General features: G+C 31.0%; 3 protein-coding genes across 3 annotated transcripts; 2 read left to right on the top strand and 1 right to left on the bottom strand.

The window, feature by feature from the left end:
• Window positions 1–3331: 3331 nt before the first annotated feature.
• LOC134692541 (toll-like receptor 13) lies at window positions 3332–3805 on the top strand. The gene has a single exon (XM_063552998.1). It carries the CDS (start codon window positions 3332–3334, stop codon window positions 3803–3805), a length of 474 nt encoding a protein of 157 aa, XP_063409068.1.
• Window positions 3806–11180: 7375 nt separating this feature from the next.
• LOC134692540 (amphoterin-induced protein 1-like) lies at window positions 11181–11531 on the bottom strand. Its single transcript, XM_063552997.1, has one exon. It carries the CDS (start codon window positions 11529–11531, stop codon window positions 11181–11183), a length of 351 nt encoding a protein of 116 aa, XP_063409067.1.
• Window positions 11532–16184: 4653 nt separating this feature from the next.
• On the top strand, window positions 16185–21836 carry LOC134692539 (uncharacterized). The gene is made up of 2 exons (XM_063552996.1): window positions 16185–16292; window positions 19876–21836. The coding sequence occupies exons 1-2, from the start codon at window positions 16286–16288 to the stop codon at window positions 21834–21836; spliced, it is 1968 nt and encodes a 655-aa protein (XP_063409066.1). The 5' UTR covers window positions 16185–16285.
• Window positions 21837–22842: the final 1006 nt, after the last annotated feature.

The raw sequence follows: 22842 nt of genomic DNA, 5'->3' as shown, positions 1-22842 counted from the left end.
CAAATGAACTCATATCTAGCTCACCCTAATATAACTAAGCTCGATCCCCATCAAAGGTAAACGGATGACAAAATATAAATTTTACCTGTGTAATGCTTAACCTCATGTTTTGTTTATTGTGTTTATAAATACAAATTCGTTCTTCCTGTGAACGACCACGATATGTTGATAAGTAATTTTCGGAGAAAGATGCATCCTGTGTGTCACGATTATCGATTCCTATATATTAATTCAGATTTATTTTTCAAAATTAGAGCAAAATGATAAATTACATGAAAACAACAGTACTGTTATTATAATAAAGGGTTATCAAATAATAAAAGGTGTATTTATGAGTTTTGTGTATCACTAGTTTTTATTGAAATATTTTCTACTTGTAAATGGACTATTTCCATGGCAGTCATTCGGCATATATATCGACGAAAACGGCCGCGAAATAATCAATTTCGATATATAGCGGTGATCAAGCATTCCACTTGGATCGTGGAAGATCTGGTATTGAATTGTTAATTTTAATTAATTGTTATTCTACACAAACATGTGTGAAAAATCTGTTGTACTTTCAAAAAAGTAAAACTGACAAATTTAAAAACTATCAAATGAGCTCAAGCAAATGAGAAATGTAAATATGAAGTAAATAAAGTGATTGACACACACAATAATTAAAATATCATAGAACAATGTATAATCACATCAAACTTATTGACATTAAATATTTACAGTTTGTGGCAATACGAATTTAAATAAACAAAAAACAAATTAACAAAAATAACATGAAAAAAGAATAGAAAATAATATAAAAAAAAACATAAGCGATAGATTTATAATAAGTTTAAAATTAAATTTACGATATTCAATAATCCACGTACTAACGATGACTAATAAATATTTTTAATTCATAATGTGAATTAAAGTAAAAACACCTGAAATCTTTAAACATCGTATCACGTGATTTGATTAAAATCCGTTGGGGGGTTCATGATATGTTAGTTACTTTTAAAAATGTTAAATGAACCGACGATACAATGAGGATGTATCAGCTAGGTAGTTTGGATTTCTATTTCATGTAACCGCCCGTACTTCCTGTTTATCTTCCGCAAAACAATTATCAACTTGGTAACATATCAACAATAAAATTTAGACTGATATGAAATTTACCTTTGTATATATAATTTATTATTTTGATTATTGCTTGAGTGGCTCCGGTTTTTGAATGCTATATACATGTTTATATTTAGATATTTAAATGTTTAATGAAAGGAGAATATTACTAAATTTTGTGGTTATGCACTCCAAAATAAAGATATTAAAAGTAAAAGATTTACAATTGATTTGAAAAATGGTGATACTACAACGTTTATTCTTTCTTTGTGTTAACTGTATTCTTTCGTTTGTTTATTCAAGACAATGTGATATTACAATACGTGTGGATGAAATAAAATGTGACTGTAGTTCAAGGAATGTAACATTCATACCGGCAGAATGTCCATCAAACACAACAGATTTACTTCTAATGAATAATAACCTTAACAGTCTAGGTAAGGACATATTTACTAGATATACACAGCTTAGATATCTGGATATAAGCAGTTGTAATATAAGTGCAATAGATATATCAGCTTTTGAAAAATTGACACTTTTAACCGAAATCAATTTATTCGATAATCCAATGAAATCGTTTCAAGGGAATACATTTGCACCACTAGATGACCTACAAGTACTTCATATATCACATGACTTGCTGTCAACGTATCCGAGAGAGTCTTGGCTAGATGTATTAAACATAAGAAAGGTGTTTACTTATGGTGGACCGTCGAACGGATCATTCGCAGATATATTTTCTGTCATGAAAAATCTTCATTATTTCCAAGGCGATTATGAAGGTTATGTTATTCATAACTATACATTTGATTCATTTAAAAAGACGTCATTAAAGTATTTAAGTATCAATGGCGGTATACGAGAAATAGAAATCGATACATTTGCACCGTTGGAAGTACTTTCTAGTCTTAGTACGCTTGGTCAAAGATTCTCGAAACTATCAAATACATTACAAGCCTTACACGTGTTTAAAAATCGACAGATGGATGAATTAGATTTGAGCAGCAATTTCAAATTTTTCGGTGAGTACGTTATTTCGGCTGATCTATTTGCATATATCGGTAACATATGCGTAAAAAGATTATCTTTAGGAGACAACGGTATCAGGCTCATAGATGCATCCGCTTTCCAGAAAATGAAATACAGAAACTGTCTTGAGACTTTAGACTTAAGTAGGAATAGATTTGATTTTCACCAGGAATATATCTTTTTATATTTCAATTACTTTATCAATATCAAGAGAATAGACATGTCTTTAATTAATAGTAACTATATACAAAATATTCAAAAACTAAAACGTGATATTTCTAGAAGAACGAGATACCATGGTCTTAAAATTGACACGCCAAAAGATTACTCAATAAGACTTCCTTCTTCTCTCGAATTCTTTAACGCCTCCTTTTTAATTGGCCATGATTTTGGCATGATCAACAGTATAACATTCAAGGGTATACCACATTTAAAAATAATAGATTTGACGTACACATCACTTGCAGACTGCAATTACACATTAAATGGACTTCAGAACGTGGTAGTACTTAATGTTTCACATTTCAAATGCGGACTTTTAAATCACAACCTTCTGCAATCTGCCGTCAATTTGGAACAGTTAATAATGCAAAGTTCTTCACTAAGTGTTGGTTTTAAAGAGGATTACCAAGGTAAATTCCTCGAAGGACTCAAACATTTGCAGTATATAGACTTTTCAAGAAATGCATTCGAAGACCAGTTCAGAACTTCAACATTTAAAAGTCAATTTGACAGTTTACAATGTTTGATACTTGAAGGAAATTTGTTCACAAGTATTCCCTTGAATCTAGAAGACTTGAACCGTCTTAGTTTCCTAAACATCAGAAACAACAAAATAGCGTATTTGACAACTGAAGAAACTGACGCGATTGAAGTGCTATTTGAAAAATCAAATGAAACAATGACAGTCTTATTAGAGGGAAACCCCCTTGTTTGTACTTGTGCTTCATTAGATTTTGTTGAATGGCTATTTACTACAAAAATAAAACTTGACAGCAATGGTAGTTATTCGTGCGTCGGAAACGATGGAAATATTACAACAACAAATATCGTCTACAATCACTTGCGAATTTTGAGAATAAGATGTATTACTACAGTATGGTTAATTTTTTCTGCAACTTTATTCAGTGTTCTTCTTTTATTCATTCTAATTGGATATCGTTACAAATTGCACCTACAATACTTTTGTTTATTTATCGGAATGGCAAATCCACTTTTCCGGAAGTCAAAAGAAGAATCACTTGAATATGATGCATATGTAGCTTATTGCGATGGAGACTATAAATGGGTATATGGACCTTTGCGCTTATTTCTCGAAGAGAGACGGAATTACAAACTTCTTTTGTTAGATAGAGGAGATGTCCTTGCTGGAGAACATAGACTTTTTGCTTTAAACAATTCAATTCCAAAATGCAAAAAGATAATCTTAGTGATTTCAAAAGAATTTGTGAACAATGATTGGGCATACTATGAAGCTACTGTTGGAATTGAACATTTCCTGGGATTACAAGCAAGAATAATTGTTATAAACCTGGAAAATATAACCAAAACAGAAATACCGCAATGTGTTCTTCAAATGATGGCATTGGATGCCAATGACCACATTCGTAAAACAGACACATTAAATGAAAATAACATTTTCTGGAAATGTTTGGATAAAGCCATGGAACGGTAGTGATAACAACTGTGTCATTTATAAATGATAAATGATAAAATTATAATTTAAAACAATTTTCAAATTTAAACTTGTTCCATTGAATATTCTGGGATATCTAAATGAGTGAGCTTTGCTTTAGAAAAGAATAAGAAAAAGACATTAATATATTACATTTATCATACTTTTTTGTTTAAGGTTCATGTGGACCCTATGGCCAAAATGGTCGTACTTTCACCTCACCTCTGGGGAACACCAATCCCTAACAAAAATAAATGTCGAATATTTTTTAAATCATTTTTAATTAAATTTTACATTTATTTGGAAGTATAACTATTATTTATCAAGTCACGAAAAAGGAAAGAGAAAGTACCAAAATTCAATGCATCAATCACCAATATCAAAGTACCCAACGAAAAAGGAAAAGAGGAAGTACCAAAATTCAACGCATCAATCACCAACATCCAAGTACCTAACGAAAAAGGAAAAGAGGAAGTACCACAATTCAACGCATCAATCACCAACATTCAAGTACCCAACGAAAAAGGAAAATAGGAAGTACCAAAATTCAACGCATCAATCACCAATATTGAAGTACTCAACGTTAAAAAATAAACAAACATCACGTGACTGTCATGAAAAAATGTGAAACTATTTTGTACAATATGTGTTTGATATAAGTTCCTTGTACCGTGACGCATGCAACCCGTGTGTATTTTGTTCAATATAAATTAAATTAAATATTCTAACAGAATGTGACAACGTTGCATGCAATAGTAAAGTTTATGTGCATTTAAACGATAATGGGTTTCTTTCATTTTAAAAACCACTTCAATATACCCAAATCTATTTCGTATAAAATTACCTATCTTAACAGGTAAAAGAACTCGAATAAATCGAAATAAAGATAAGAATAAGTGACACACTTTAAATGCATAAATAAATAAAACTTCTTCTATTTAAAAATGTAACTGTTGTGTCTTTTTATTAGATCCAAGAGCACGTACTTTAAATAACAATCCACATATCATTTGGATTATTTAAAGCAATATTCTAAATAGGCATTACTGTTTTTATACTTGCATTTACAATGAAACTGCATTGTTCTGTTTAAAGGGATGGGAAGGCAAATATTTGGCTCTGAGCGTTCCTTATAAAGGTAAATCAAGAAAAGCGCTTCGGACGCATTAAATTATGAATCACTTGAATATGATGCATATGTAGCTTATTGCGATGGCGACTATAAATGGGTATATGGACCTCTGCGCTTATTTCTCGAAGAGAGACGGAATTATAAACTTCTTTTGTTAGATAGAGGAGATGTCCTTGCTGGAGAACATAGACTTTTTGCTTTAAACAATTCAATTCCAAAATGCAAAAAGATAATCTTAGTGATTTCAAAAGAATTTGTGAACAATGATTGGGCATACTATGAAGCTACTGTTGGAATTGAACATTTCCTGGGATTACAAGCAAGAATAATTGTTATAAACCTGGAAAATATAACCAAAACAGAAATACCGCAATGTGTTCTTCAAATGATGGCATTGGATGCCAATGACCACATTCGTAAAACAGACACATTAAATGAAAATAACATTTTCTGGAAATGTTTGGATAAAGCCATGGAACGGTAGTGATAACAACTGTGTCATTTATAAATGATAAATGATAAAATTATAATTTAAAACAATTTTCAAATTTAAACTTGTTCCATTGAATATTCTGGGATATCTAAATGAGTGAGCTTTGCTTTAGAAAAGAATAAGAAAAAGACATTAATATATTACATTTATCATACTTTTTTGTTTAAGGTTCATGTGGACCCTATGGCCAAAATGGTCGTACTTTCACCTCACCTCTGGGGAACACCAATCCCTAACAAAAATAAATGTCGAATATTTTTTAAATCATTTTTAATTAAATTTTACATTTATTTGGAAGTATAACTATTATTTATCAAGTCACGAAAAAGGAAAGAGAAAGTACCAAAATTCAATGCATCAATCACCAATATCAAAGTACCCAACGAAAAAGGAAAAGAGGAAGTACCAAAATTCAACGCATCAATCACCAACATCCAAGTACCTAACGAAAAAGGAAAAGAGGAAGTACCACAATTCAACGCATCAATCACCAACATTCAAGTACCCAACGAAAAAGGAAAATAGGAAGTACCAAAATTCAACGCATCAATCACCAATATTGAAGTACTCAACGTTAAAAAATAAACAAACATCACGTGACTGTCATGAAAAAATGTGAAACTATTTTGTAAAATATGTGTTTGATATAAGTTCCTTGTACCGTGACGCATGCAACCCATGTGTATTTTGTTCAATATAAATTAAATTAAATATTCTAACAGAATGTGACAACGTTGCATGCAATAGTAAAGTTTATGTGCATTTAAACGATAATGGGTTTCTTTCATTTTAAAAACCACTTCAATATACCCAAATCTATTTCGTATAAAATTACCTATCTTAACAGGTAAAAGAACTCGAATAAATCGAAATAAAGATAAGAATAAGTGACACACTTTAAATGCATAAATAAATAAAACTTCTTCTATTTAAAAATGTAACTGTTGTGTCTTTTTATTAGATCCAAGAGCACGTACTTTAAATAACAATCCACATATCATTTGGATTATTTAAAGCAATATTCTAAATAGGCATTACTGTTTTTATACTTGCATTTACAATGAAACTGCATTGTTCTGTTTAAAGGGATGGGAAGGCAAATATTTGGCTCTGAGCGTTCCTTATAAAGGTAAATCAAGAAAAGCGCTTCGGACGCATTAAATTATGAAACGTGTTGGTTTCATCTTTTGATTTAAAAGTAAACCATAAAATGGCCAAGACCCGCTTTTCTATATTTTTACTGTAATGTATAACATGTATATGTAGATTTTTTAAAATTTCAATAAATCGTTATCATATCCTATCCCAGCACCCCAACTCCATAGATCACTAGGTGTTTCGAACATCTATTTAGACCAATTAGAATCAACTAATTGACCATGGCCATGTCCATCGTCAGGAGCCCAAGCCATTCTTGACACTTATATTCATAATATAAATTACTGATATTAATAAGGGGCCCGACACCATGTGATCTATTTTACTTGCTATTTTTCTATACTTCTTGTTTTCTATTCTTTCTTTTTATCTTTACTTCTTGTTTTCTATTGTCTCTCTTTATCTATACTTCATGTTATCTATTGATGTTTATTTATTTCTCAAACAATATATTAATCAATCAATACGCATGTTATAATACTAGTGGAAGCATAACTTTATCAATCTATATCTTGAATATTATATACGGTATACCCCCAAAAGAGGCATATACATGGTTTATTTAAATTTTATCAGTGTAATAGCTACCGTAATTGAAAACAGTACAATATTTTGAATGCTCCTGCTCTCTTAACTACTATTGCTGACAGTGTCAGATCTTTGCCCCTCCCCCATTATTTTGAAGTCTTTTCATGTTTATACATGTACATGGGGAATTGATCAATACTCTTGTGTAATATACCTGGAAATAATGGGTCACCAAATATTTCTGTTCTGGAAAATCTTAATGAATATCAGTAAAAAATTTCTGGAAATTATTCGCCCCTTTGAAAATTACATGGAATTTCTTGTGCACCAATAGACAAAAAGTTTGGATTTTTTTTGTCCAGATGGAAAATTTGTTTGGAATTTTAGAAAAAATAAAGGAAAAAAAATCTGGAATTCCAATGTCTTCCATAGGGGGGGGACAGACTAATTCTGGAATAGCCCAATAGTTCGCTTACAAAAGATTGAGTAATTGTAGTTTAAGGAGTATAAATTCGTACATCAGTGAGACAATTTTCAATAAAGAATGAAATACACATTTTATTTTATATAAAATGACTATCTGTTAAGTGGTATTTTAAGATTTAAGGTTCCAAAATTAAGCTACCCTATACATCAACAGATTACATTAGTTACATCAACACATATTATACTAGTATATGTAGGACTCTAAGGTGCGATGGCTACGGTGAAGTGCAATGGTCTACACTCAAGTATGGCGTAGTCTCACGCTAAAATTCGATGGTTGTTTGGTTGCTAATATACTGTACGGCAGTATATCACGCTAAAGTGCGATGGACCAATACGGGAAGTTTCGAGGGCTTTGAAAAACGTAAACGAGCATTCAACATGAAACAAAGTAAGCAATTCCAATCAAAGTGTAGGCATTTGCTGTATTACTTAAATCTTTCTTCTCTAACCAGTTGAATAAGGTAATGTTTAATGAGTAAGATATTTTATTTGAATATTGCTATACAGAAGTGGTATTACAAAGAAAATCGCTTTACTTCACATACATTTCTGACCTTGTATTGAATGCAATATAGCTACTTTTTTTTCAAATGTAAAATTATTAAATCTTTAAAAAAGCAGATATGGTTCGTATCATACACATGATAAGCATACAATCAAGCATGTCTGTTTGACAAAATTATGTGAAATAGTATTTTTTCATTTAAATACAATTATTTGTATATATTTATAAATTTCCTGTAACAATTTTTTTTTCAAAAACTAAGGACTTTATTATCCCAGGAATATATTACCTTAGCCGTATTTTGAAATTTTGGGTCCGGAATGCTCTTCAACTTTGTGCTTAATTGGCTATAAAACTATTTTGATCTGAGCGTCACTGATGAGTCTAATGAAGACGAAACGCGCGTATGGCGTATTACATTGTAATCCTGGTACCCTTGATAACTGTTGTAACTAGTTATATAGAATTTATATAAATGAAAGGAAAACTTCAAAAATAGGTTGTGTCTAAAGCACTTGTCTGGAATTACCTGCATCATAGACGCCAAATTCCAAAAAAAAGTAAAACATGAGATAAGATCAAGGAATTAGTCTTTGCATAAATAGTCAGTTTATTCAAGGATTACTTTTGTGTTACATTTTAATAAACAGTTTAACATAGTCTCGATACATTTGCAAAGAAAGTTACGTGTGATGACACGTTGTAAAATACTCTAAAATAGTAATAAAATTCACGTATATTGACCAAAATGTCGTTTCAAGCAACGTTTTTAGTCAAAATATATATAAGCGATTTACCGACAATGATATTTTACACATAACATCATCTTGGTAAAACAAATTTTAGTAGTATATTTTTGTTATGGGAAAGTTGTTGCTCATACCTTCAAGCCCATCTAGCCGTATTTTAATATCAAAGGTTTATTTTGTTCCTTTGACAAATATAGTTGTCATCGTATCTTCAGTACCACCGTGCAGGTTTTTAATGTCTACGTTATTTACATATGCTTTACACTGACAAAGCATGAGTGCAATGCAAACTATTGTTTAATAGCATCAATTGAAAAGAGCCATAATAACACTGTCTTTCATTAATGTTTCATTGCTTGATCTAAACATTGCCAGAAAATGTTTTTTTTCATTTAATGTGTCTGTTTTACGAATGTGGTTGTTGGCGTTCAATGACATCATTTGAAGAACACATTGCGGTATTTCTGTTTTGGTTATATTTTCTAGGTTTATAACAATTATTTTTGCTTGTAATCCTAGAAAATGTTCAATTCCAACAATACCTTCATAGTATGCCCAATCATTGTTAACAAACTCTTTTGAAATTACTAAGATTATCTTTTTGCATTTTGGAATGGCATTGTATAAAGTAAAATGTCTAGGTTCTCCAGCAAGAACATCACCTCTTTCTAATAGTAGAAGTTTATAATTTCGTCTCTCTTCAAGAAATATGCGCAAAGGTCCATAAACCCATGTATAGTCGCCATCGCAATGAGCTACATATACATCATATTCAAGTGTCTCTCCTTTTGACTTCCGGAAAAGTGGATTGGCCATTCCGATGAATAGACGAAAGTATTGTAGGTGCAATTTGTAACGATATCCAACTAGAATAAACAATAGAAGCATACAGAATAATGTTGCAGAAAAAATTAACCAAACTGTTGTTATACATCTTATTCGCATAATTCGTAAGTCATTGTAAATTGTATTTGTTGTTGTAATATTTCCATCGTTTCCGACACACGAATAACTACCATTGCTGTCAAGTTTCACTTTAGTAGTAAATAACCATTCTACAAAATCTAATGAAGCACAAGTACATACAAGAGGGTTGCCATCTAATAAGACTTTCACTGTTCTATTTGATTTTCTGTAAAGCACTTCAATGGCGTCAATTTCCTCAGTTGTCAAGTAGGCTATCTTGTTGTTTCTAATATTTAGAAAACTTAATATGTTAAAGTCTTCCAGACATAATGGAATACTTGTGAATAAATTTCCTTCAAGTATCAAATATTGCAAACTATCAAGTTGACTTTTAAATGTTGAAATTCTAAATCGGTCTTCAAATGCATTTCTTGAAAAGTCTATATACTGTAAACGTTTGAGTCCATGGAGGAATTGACAGTGGTGATCATTGTTTAGGCCGATACATAGTGAAGAGCTTTGCATTATCAACTGTTCCAAATTGACGGCAGATTGTAGAAGGTTGTGATTTAAAAGTCCGCATTTGAAATGTGAAACATTAAGTATTAACACGTCCTGAAGTCCGTTAAATGTGTAATTGCAGTCAAACAATGAATAGTATGATGAATCAATTATTTGCAGGTCTTTGATTTCTTTAAATGTAAGGCTGTTGATTGGGTTCCCTACTACGTTGATACAAGATATATTCAGGATTTCAAGTGTCGAAGGAAACCATGATACAATATCTGGAGGATAATATGAGGGAATGATGTTAAAGGATTCATTATCAGATAGATCATAATTATCACGTGTATGTTTAATTCCATCTATCTTAACTTTATTTTGATTAAATTGAATGTTGTTATCCGACATGTCTAATGTCTTCAGATGTGTAAACAAATTGAAAAACCATATTGTTAACAACTGGTGAAAATCAAAGTCATTGTTACTTAAGTTTAAACTCTCAAAACAATGTTTATATTTCATCTTCTGAACTGCGTCAGCATTGATAATTTTTATGCCATTGAAGGTCAAAGATAATTTCTTCACACAAATGTAACCGATATATGTAAATAAATCAGTTGTTACAATGAATTCACCGTGTACTCTGAAATTATTGTTTAAATTTAGTTCATCCATTTGACGTTTTTTGAACACGTGCAAAGCTGGCAAAGTATTTGATAGTTTTAGGAAACGTGCAATTGGAATTACAAGACTGGAAAGAAATGTTAATGGTTAAAAAGTATCTTTTTCTATCGTCATTAAATGGCCGTTTACCTCTAGATATTTTAATGGCGTTTCTGCAAAGGCATGAAACGTACATTTACGTAGAACATGAATTTGAATACGACTATGTAAATACTTCAGATTTTTCATCACAGAAATATCTCTGCAAACGACCCATTTGACGGTCCACCATAACTAAACACTTTTGTTATATTATGAAAATCCGACCACGACTCTTTTGAAGACGTTGACAGCAAGTCATGTGATATATGAAGTACTTGTAGATCATCTAGTGGTGACATTCTCAGTTCTTTTAAATGTGATAAATTATCAAATGCTGATTGGTCGATTGTTGTCATATGACAACCACTTATATCCAGATATCTAAGCTCTGCATATTTAGTGAAAGCTTTCCTTGATATAATGTCCAGATTATTATTAGACAAATATAAACTTGTTGTGTTTGATGGGCAATCTGCTGGTATATGTGTTAAATCCATTGAGCTGCAGTTACATCTTATGTCCTTTTTTAGTTAATGTAATATCACAATGATTCGGTAACACATAAAATGGGAACTGACACATATAATCCAAAGAAACGACAAAAGTTGAGAAAGAATCATTTCTAAAAACACTTCGATAAAACTACTGAATATCTCTGTTAGATAATAAAACTAATAAAGTTGATTTTAACACAAATATAACAAGTCATGCAAAATATTACAAAACAAATATTAACCTTTGACATTATCCATGTAACTGAAGTTTCTTATTGATGAAGTAAACAATAAAATAATTGTTGTACAAAAAATTAATACACTGAAAGGAAACAAGGAAAGGATAACAATTGCAATTTCCCGAGCTACTTGTTCTATTTACATTTCATAAATTTGAGATTACGAAAAACAAACATGTAAGGCTTCCTGTCGTTACGACACGCGACAATGCAATTAAAATTCTACTATTTTCTTTTATTAAATTCCGGTTTATTAAGACGTCGCTAGACCCGAAAACAGGATGTCTTGTCTGACCAGAAAGATGAAGAAGCTGGTGAATGGCCTCGCCCTATGAGTTGCACTGCCAAAACAAACTCGAAGCAAATTAGTGCAAACAAGTTAATAAAAGAATTGAAAGGCACTTGATGTCTCTTCTGATTAAGATAAAGATTAAATCTTATGTTGTTGTTTGTTTTTTATTTTGTTCCTAAACAATATTACACAAGGCAACAAATAAAACAGACATTCAGGGTCATTGCATGATCTCATTCAGGTTGAAGACCACAGTACCAAACCCTAAAAAAGGAAATAAAAGGAAATAAATGTACTGTCTTTGATCGAATAAAAAGGTAAAAATTGAGAGAGCGAATCATAGTGTCAAATATTAATAAGTAAACTAAAAGTTATAATTTAACAAAAAGATTCTAGTTCATTAAGGATGCATCTCAATTTTAACATGATATCTTAAAGCGGATTATCCCCTCGTTACTACATTACCGATGTGACCTTTGCTCTTTATTTTAAAACAATTTTGATTTTACCCCTGCAAAAAAAAATTAATGTATACAACAAGTGACGTGACGATCGGTTGAGAAACGCAAACTCTACAGGACGAACGGCAGTCTTGTTACAACGTTCCATCGCAAATTCCATAAATGCATAACAAAAACAAATTAATCGCTATTGGTATGTGAAACAATCTGCGTTGACAGACTTGCTTAAATCTGAATACTAAAACAATCATCAAATTTAAAAAGAAAACAAGGCAGATTACGATCTGAATATATTGCATTAATTATAAACTTAATTGAAGGTTTGATAAATTCAACGTAAAATGTCGAATAGATACATGTAATAAGAATGCTATAAAAAAAGAGAGAGATATTATTCATATTCGTTTGAAATATGTTCTTTCGTTAAAATAGTGAACAACGATAAATTGAAGGTGTTAAAAATAAAATCACATAAAGACTAAACTTCGAGGAAAATTCAATCGGAAAGTCCCTAATCAAATGGCAAATTCAAATGACAAAACACATCAAACGAATGGACAACAACTGTCATTTTCCTGACTTGGTACAGGCATTTCCAAATGTAGAAAATGGTGGATTGAAACTGGTTTTATAGTGCTAAACCTCTCACTTATACGACAGTCTCATCAAATTCATATATTTACAACGATGCGTAAACGTAAACGTAATACTATTCGTGAATGTTATTTCATTTTGAAATAACTGACAACATACTTGATATTATTTTTTTTATTATTAACAGCTTCTTATGTATGAACTGCAGTTAGAGGTCCTCAAAAACAAATTTGCGTTGCAGATCAATTTAACCTACATGACCAATACGATGGTGCGTTATGTTGAGCAGCATCACATGAGATTCCTGTTTTTGATATGCTTGGTTGGTCAGTGTTTTTGCATTTATTTGTTTCGCCATGGTGTTTATTTTTGAATTATGAGTTTCAATACGTTGTAAAATGATTACGAACTAATCGGATTCTTTCGGCCTTTCCGGTTTCGCAACGGACTTTGATTCAAGACAGTATGGCACATAATGAACCACATTGACGATAAGAAGTCAAACGAGTTTTTACGGAAGGCATCAATGATCTAAGTTTGCAAAATTCCTCATTTTGCTTCGGTACTACTAATGGCTTTTTCAAACAGCTCGACACTACAGAATATTGCTACTAACCTGTATAAGAGTATGCAGAGGAAGTGATTCAATTTAATAACACGCATATTCAAATATAAACCTTATTGCTAAACCATATTTGGTTATCGTCAGATAGTATAACTCATATAAAATAGTATATACACATTATGATTTTCCTTGTATTGAAAAGAACATTAAAACAGACATCTGAAGTTGATAGTAATCTTATTGAACATATTGTGTTTTGATTTTTGTAAGAGTAATCTCCAAAATCAGTGGACATATTTATAAACCAAATGCTATTGAATTCCAGTAGACCTCATACATGTACTGCTACCTATCATTGTGTTATGGTTTTTGGCATGACCTATATACCACAAACATGATAAGGAATGTTTTACATGTTCTATTTTGTGTTCATCATTCATATTTTGTAAATGTTTAGTGTGTTTATTTGAAAATTTACTTGATACTGCATTGTTTTGCATTTGTGTGAATATTTTGGAACACTAACATTAAGATTCGTTAGGCTTATCTTTAAGGAATAACAGAACTGTAGTTGAAGAGTTGCCACCATCAATTTTCGATTTGCAGATGGCGACACTTCAGCTACAGTACTGTTATTCCGATTCTAATGCATAACATCCGAAGTCCACCAATGGGTCTTCAACACAGCGAAAACCATTCTGCACCTTGAGGCGGGATTTAGCTGCCTTCTAAATAAAAAAAATGTTCTACTTCAGTGAAAATGGACGTCATATTAAACTCCAAACATAAATGAACTATAACTAAAGAACATACAAGACTAACAAGAGATAGAGGATCCTGACTTTGGACAGGCGCAATAACGCGGCGTGATTAAACATGTTTTGTAAGATCTAAACTCCCTATTCCTCTAGTCAATTTATAAGAATCATAAACACAACAATACGCACAGTATAACTCAGTTTTAAGGGAGATCGAGTCCGATGTCAGAAAAGGTAACAAAAAAAGCTAAGCAAATTGATAAAAATACATAAATCAACAAAAACTACTAGCAGTTACTGAAATGCCAGCTGCAGATTTCAAGTATTCAATTTAAACAAACACGTTTTTGGTTATTGTGCAATCAATCTTAACTTTTGTCAATATCAAATATGTGTCTTCAGAAGGGATTGGACATGTAAAGTCAGATTTGAGTTCCGAGTACCAAGTCCGTTTTGCTTCATCGTTTGTACTATTTTATGCTTTGAAGACTGTATTTGCTTGTTTCTTGTCAATTCTCATATGAGGTTGTCAAGTGACATAAACTTCAACGTGTTGAAGGCGGTCACTGAAAAAAGTAGAAGGTTTTCAGTTTTGCCGTTCTTCGATATTAACATCCTTTATGTTGTATTATACATATTTTGTGTCAATTGTTACATGTTTTTTTTTATTTTCTCCCCTTTTGATATGTGTCACCCCACCCTTAATGTTGTGTTCGAAATGTTTATTTTTGCGTATATTAATCTATAAAAATCATTAAACTGCCCGGACTCCTCTACCAGTGTGCGCTTTTGTTAAATGTTTTTTCTTCATTGAAGTGATCTGATGAGTTGGGCACTTTTAAATCTTAAATCTTTGCAAACTTAGTAATATTTAAATATTTAACTGAGCATCCTAGACGAGACACTAATAGTCGAAATGCACATATTGTCATCGTTTATCTTATTTTATAGAATGTTAACGAAGTGATGTTTTAAAAAGTTCCATTTATCCCTCCCAGAAACATTATGTGTGCACATAAGTTTGACATTATCACTTACATATCTTGTCATGTTATCAATGGTTTGACAAAATAATTAATGATCTGTTCTAATTTACCTACTTCCTTCTCTAAACTGTAAACTTATAAATTATTTATAAGGAACCTATCTAGAATCAATATAAGGCAGATGTGTAACTCCAACTCTAAATGTGTTTATTCACATTCTTAGGTAGGTTTTACCTTAGACGTATTTGGCAAAACTTTTTGGAATTTTAGATACTCAATGCTCTTCAACTTTGTACTTGTTTGGCTTTATAACTATTTTGATATGAGCGTCACTGATGAGTCCTATGTAGACGAAACGCACGTCTGGCGTACTAAATTATAATCCTGGTACTTTTGATAACTATTAAGGCATTTTAATCTTTAATATACTATTATTAATTATGAATTGCTGCCTATGTTACAAAATATTGAATAACTTAAATATCAACAGTAACATAAATAAAAAAACAGTAGTATACCGCTGCCCAAAGTTCATAAATCGATTGAAAAAAACAAATCCGGGTTACAAACTATAACTGAGGGAAACACATCAACTATAAGAGGAGAACAACGACACAAACCCGATATATAAACCAGATCTGTTAACAAGATCTATATACAACCTAATTCTCCCCGTGTGTACACATTTTTTATTGATATTTTAGTTTGTCACAATGTGTAATGTACCTGAGTTTTTGAATGCAAATTACAAAATAGTTTTGTCTACATACAGGTGTTATCAGTTGGTTTAAGTTAAATGGAAACGAAAGTTGGTATAACGGAAATACACATTTCATATAAAATCTTATAACAGGCTGAAAGGATGGCAGGTAAACAATTTACCTTTAATTTAAAACAACAAATTTAAACATAATGTGATAAAATAGTAACAGTCTGCTGTTCATGTAAACAGACATATATTAAAGTGTAATATGAAGATAAACAAACACACTAATACCTAATTTGCCACGTGTGTACACATTTTTTTTTCTTAGCTTTCCTTTTCACCATGTTTGATATACCTGGGGTTTTAAATGCAAATTATAAAGTATTGCGTAGGTGCTATAACTACGTGTAATTCAAATAAAAACGAAAGTTGATATTACGGGAAAACACATTCCTACAACAAGCTGAGACAATGGAAGGTAAACATTTCAACTTTAATTTACATAGACAATCTTATTAATAATGGGATAGAATAGTTACCAACGGCTGTTTTTTTTTTTAATGTAAAATCTTGTGTACTTGTTGTACATTACATATTATTAAAATTGGAAACGAAAGCAAATATTACGAATATCCACGGATCAGCCCCATATGTATATAACAGAATAAGAGAATAAAAGGTAAACATTTTAAATTTATTTCATATAAAAAAAAATCATATATTAATCTTTTTAAGTTCTAATATCTTAAAACCACGAATAGATTAAAACACATGAATTATCTCAAATACATCATTATCACAACCCGTCATCTTCCTTTGATTATTTTTTTAGTGTTGCTGATGTGCTTTGTCTATATGCCTTTTTGTGTTTCTTTGTTGACATATTTGTTATTGACTGATGTACCGCTATTTCTGACATTTTCAGCTGATATGTCTCTTTGTTTTGTTCACACATTGTTGACAAAATATGGTCATTTTGTGCAACTTTCATAAAAGTGACACGTTTAGGTAGTTATAAAACTAGTTTCAATCCATCATTTTCTTCATAAGAAAATATCTGTACCAAGTCAGGACTATGACAATTAATATCTATATATTTGATGTGTTTGCGGTTTTGATTTTGCATTTTGATTATAGATTTTCCGTTTTGAATTTCCCTTGGAGTTCAAGATAGGTCAGTGAATGTATTATATGTACATGTTAGCACATCTAAACTATTTTTTTTCACTTTCGAATGGTTTTGTATACAGAACGATATTGTGTATGGAACTTTCTATTTCATATAAAAGAGAACTCGATTTTATATCCACAACTTTACATATGAATTACCATGTATTTAAACACAATTATTTATATCTTGAGGTAGTTTGAAAAATACTCCATTTGCAATGTTTCTTGCCATTTATAACCAAATTACAAAGTTAAAGTATATGGCGTATTCGGAATCATTAGAACGTCTGTTTAAAATAGGAACGAACATAGATTTTACAGAAAAACACATATCGCACCTAGATAAAAACAGGCTTGCGAGATTGTAGTTTAGCAACAACGTTAATTTGTATATTCTTTCAAACTTTGAAATGAGTATGAGCAACTTTTTATTTTATACTATTCTGTGTTCACATAAAAAATATAATTTAAAGGAAATTTCATCACCATAGCTTACAAATGACTTATTTATATTGTAAACAAAATATTAACAGGTTAGGCTATTTTGAGATGATTTAACTATTAATCACGATGATTAGGTGTATGATAGCATTACATAATAAGGTTTAGTTCTTTGTTTAAATCTGTAAATATTTTGACAGATTGGCAAACAATGTTTGACACAGTTTTTTAAACACTGAAACACAATTTTTTTATGCAATGTTTAAACTAGTATACTAACTAACAAAGAAACGATACACGACTTTGGAATAAATTTATCAAAAAGTATAAAATATGAAACAAATTGAGACACACCATTTTAAAAAGCTTTCATTTGCAATGTATTTTCATTTGCAAGGCTTGGCATGCCAAAAAATCACGTTCAACCCACCATTTTTTCTTTAAAAAATGTCCTGTACCAAGTCAGGAATATGGTCTTTGTTATATTATAGTTCGTTTCTGTGTGTGTAACATTTTAACGTTGTGTTTCTTTTGTGTCGTTTGTTTCCTCTTGTATTCGAGTGTGAATTCACATTATTATAAAACGTGTCACGGTAATTTTTTTATCCCAAATTCATGTATTTAGTTTTGATTTTATATTTGTTATTTGCATCGGATTTTGTCTAATGCTTAGTTCGTTTCTGTGTGTGTTACATTTTAATGTTGTGTCGTCATTTTCTTGTATTTAATGCGTTTCCCTCGGTTTTGGTTTATGACCCAGATTTGTTTTTTTTTCTATCGATTTATGAGTTTTGAACATCGGTATACTACTGTTGCCTTTATTTATGCACATACGATAATGAAACTTGTAACCTGTCGGAAAGTAACTAAATTCCGTGTAAATGAACATAGGGTGCAAATTATTTTTGCAGAAAGTTGGATAAAAAATCGACAAACAATGTTCTAAGTACTAAATGAATTTTCTAATTTGTTTAAAAATATTCAATATGCTATTCAAGTCATGTTCATGTTGTAACAAATCGGTTAAAATAATGTTTTTTTTTAATTTTTGGTAAAAAAAGAGTTTTTTTGAAATCTCAAAAAATGCCAAAAACAATTCGTCTCAAATCAACGCTTTAGATATGAAAACAACACACTATAAATTTGGAACCATTCTGATTAGTTTAAAGATTGAAACCGTTTTTTGAATTTCACTTAACACATACTGTCTATGGTAAATCATTTGATAATGTATGCATTTTTACGATTTCTAAACAAATAAACGAAGAAACTGTATTATTTGAAAAAAGAATAGATGGCACACGTTGTCTTTACCTCTAAATATGAGAATGTCATCATTAGTTGGAACTTCTGTTTTTAAAATTGTGGTTTTATGAAAATTTTGTCAAAAAGTTTAAATTTCGCCAAGTGACGTCATGAAAGCAAAACAAAATTGCTTTAAACATATTTGTATTACCATGGTCATTAAATATGTCTACCTTCAATATTGGTCCTATAAAAGGAAAAATGTATCTTTGATTTGAACAAAAAATCGTGTATCGTTTCTTTTATAGTACTAGTATATTTGAAAAAAAAACAGATATTTGGTTTTGTAGAAAACAATCTTTCCAACTTAGCAATTCAGGGAGAGATTACTTTAAAACAAAATATTATAAAAAATTCAATCAAAGTAGGTCAATTTTGCACGACTTTAAGTATGAAAAATAAAAGGGTCATAAATACTTTTATAGGAGTTTTGAAAAAAAGAATGGTAAAATCAATATAAGAGAAAAGTATGAATCAAAAACGTTTTTTACTGTACGAAAGAATAAATAAATTTTCAAACATTCCGTTTTATTCATGTCTCTAATTAATTCATATCAATGTATTAGTCCTCTTATGTATTTAAGAGTTTTTCCCTGATCAATTTCAATTATTTTGAACTTTACTTTACTAATAAGTGTATAATACATCATCTGCATATTAATATCTCGTTTGATTTAAGTTTAACGTTCAAAACAAATAATTGTTTATACTTTGGAGAACTTAACTGTCAATAAAACTAGTGAAGGCATCATAAATGTACAGTTTTTTATGATATATACCTTGAACAAAATTATGTTCTTACCATGTTTGTTTTAATTTTCTAATTACAGATATTATAATACCAAACATATCACAAGCTCTTTACCGCCATTTATGTCAAAATATCGTAGGAACGGAAAAGCATGTTAAAACAATCAGATTAATGAACATGGTGAGAGACAATTTGTCGAATAACAAGAAGGAAACAGTAATAACAAGTGGAAGCATTGGAGAAGGACTTGACATGCGAGGAAGTGATTTTGATATTATGTTTGTGAGCAAATTCGTTGAGGTTATTGAAAATGTACAACCTGACTTTGATATACGTAGACCTTATTTGTCCATGGATACAGACGATGTAAAGCCTTGTTATACTTTATTAAGACTAGACTATAGCAGAGATTCGTTTCGTCTTTTTCAATTATGTGAAGAACATTATGGTAAACGTTATTTTTCTAGTGCATTATGTAAGGGAAATATGTTATTGGTATTGAAAGAAGGCAACCAAATTCATGGACCGTGTATATCTGACAGAAATGGATTTTTTGATCATGCCTTTTCTTTACATGGTAAAATGTGGATATCTTCTGCTGTAAATTGGATAACAAGATCAGGTAGCTCATGGCCGAGTCATAACGTCATACAAAGTATTATAAAACACGGAGTACTTTTTGTACCGGTCGGAGTTCACGGATCACCGAAAGAAGATCTAGAATGGCGAGTATCTTTTTCAGTAGCTGAAAAACTTCTAATTAATACATTTACTCACACCCAATTAATGTGCTATGCTCTCTTGAAAATAATTTTGAAAGATGTTATATCAAATGATTCTGAATGTAAAGATTTACTCTGTTCATATTTCCTTAAAACAATTATGTTCTGGATATCTGAAGAACTACCATCATCTGTATGGAAACCTGATAATCTTATAACTTGTTTTATGCGATGTTTCAGCAGGTTAGTCTATTGTGTTGAGCATTCGGTTTGTTCACATTACTTCATTCCAGAAAACAACATGTTCGAGAACAAAATAGACGGTCGTGCTCGTGATGTACTTTTAAAAAAATTAAACACGTTACACAGCTATGGTTGGCGATGCATTTTATTTTCAGATCAAATATCTAACTTTACTGTATCGATAAGGAATATTCCAATTGAACCATGTACATTATATGTAAATGACGTTAAGAAAATAGTGCAATCCAGAATTTTGCATGTTGGTATAGATATCTTCGAAACTTATTCTGAGTTAGATATACATGTATTCAACCCCGGATTATTTCACAGCATATGGTGTCATAAATTTTCATTAAAACACTTGTATGCATACTACATATCAAAGCGATGCAGTAAACAAGCTCAAAGATTTCCACTTTATGGTGCAATTATCAATAATAAATACCAATACAAACGGTACAAATCCTGTTTGAGTACACTTCTTACAAATGTCTATCATGACGCTGTTTCTGGATGGCTTATGGTAGCTTCATTTTTTTACAAAACAAAGCAATACAGGAAAGCTTTACACATCATTAGGTATTCTATATCAAAATGTTCTTCCGATAAACTGTTTCTGGGATTGACTCTGTCACATATCCATTACCAGTCACTTAAACTGCTGTCATTCTTTAAGACGAGTGTGGCTTGTCTTCGGAAAATACTGTTCGTAGATCTGATACAATTAACAGAGAATTCAACGTTAACACCAGAAGAACTTTTAATAGAGGGATGCAATGACATATATTATATTCCATCCACAGCGTATGCTTATTTCCTTAGTTTTCTTTGTCATAATCACCTCAATGATGTTAGACATTGTCAGGATTCTATTCAAGATTTAAAAATTGTTATAGGAGAAAGATATTTGATGGCAGATTTTAAGAGTACAGCGGAGGCCTACACTTTATTGGGAATTGCTTTACAATTATTTGGCGACAAGGAATCTGCACGACAAGCTTTCTTACAGTCTTTGAAAATCTACCCGGATGAATCGGAGAATTCTGCCGCAATTATTGTGAAGATGAACACGTAATTTACGAAAGGGTTTTCGAATTGAGGAAAGTATTTCAAGTAAAGGAGAAGGTCCGGTAAGAACCGATTTTTGCCTCAAATTCCAGGTTCATCGGACGAAAGATGTTGACCACTTTTGAAAAACTTAAGTGTCTATTTTATTCGATTCATTTAATTTATGTGAAAGATTGTAACTAACTTAGTGCTTAAAAACAATCTGAATTCAAATATGACAAATCTTACAAATGCGCCGAAAAATGTCACTTTTTCAGATAGTTTTTATCAAAATTGAAAGTGGCCGCATCCGTGTTCATCATTAAACCATTATAATATATGTTATGTATTATCATCAAATACAACTTGCTTTTCAATATTTAGGATGAACACGAATGCGGCCACTTTCGTTTTACACGGAAACCGTCTAAAATTTAACTAAAATGATGGGATTGTGAAGATTTCAGTAATTTAGCATGACTTAATGGTGCTAGTATCCGATATATGTGGATTCTATTGTCAAAACCAGCTCATATTTATGTAGCAGAAGCATTCTACTGTCCAATAAGTAACTAACAGTTTACCTTTAAACAATTTTGTAAAACTGCTATATTTTGGGGCCAAAAAGGGGTCTTACTGGACAAACTCCTTTCATCACTAACATTTTAAAAGTGTAAAATAATTTCGCATTAAAAACAATAAATTTACCTGTCTTCATGTTTTAGACCACAGTTATTTAACATTTTTAACACGTGTTACAAGTTGTGATTACAACTAATCCGATTATCGCCATCAGATGGGTCACTAATCCGTTAATTATTAATAAACCTCATAATTGACCATCCTAATTATTATTCCAGGAAAATCAGTCAGTTGGAATTTCAACAACCAGGAGTATACTATAGTTTTCGTCATTTGATCGAAATTGTTACTCCGGACAGTTCGCATTTGAATTTCAATATTTCTCAAACGATTACAATTTGAAGTTCGTTTGTCGTAGACTCTTCATTCGAATGCATTTGCGTCATAATTGA

This window comes from Mytilus trossulus, chromosome 12, assembly GCF_036588685.1.
Source record: "Mytilus trossulus isolate FHL-02 chromosome 12, PNRI_Mtr1.1.1.hap1, whole genome shotgun sequence".
NCBI lineage: Eukaryota > Metazoa > Mollusca > Bivalvia > Mytilida > Mytilidae > Mytilus > Mytilus trossulus.
This window is presented reverse-complemented; position numbering and strand designations above follow the sequence as displayed.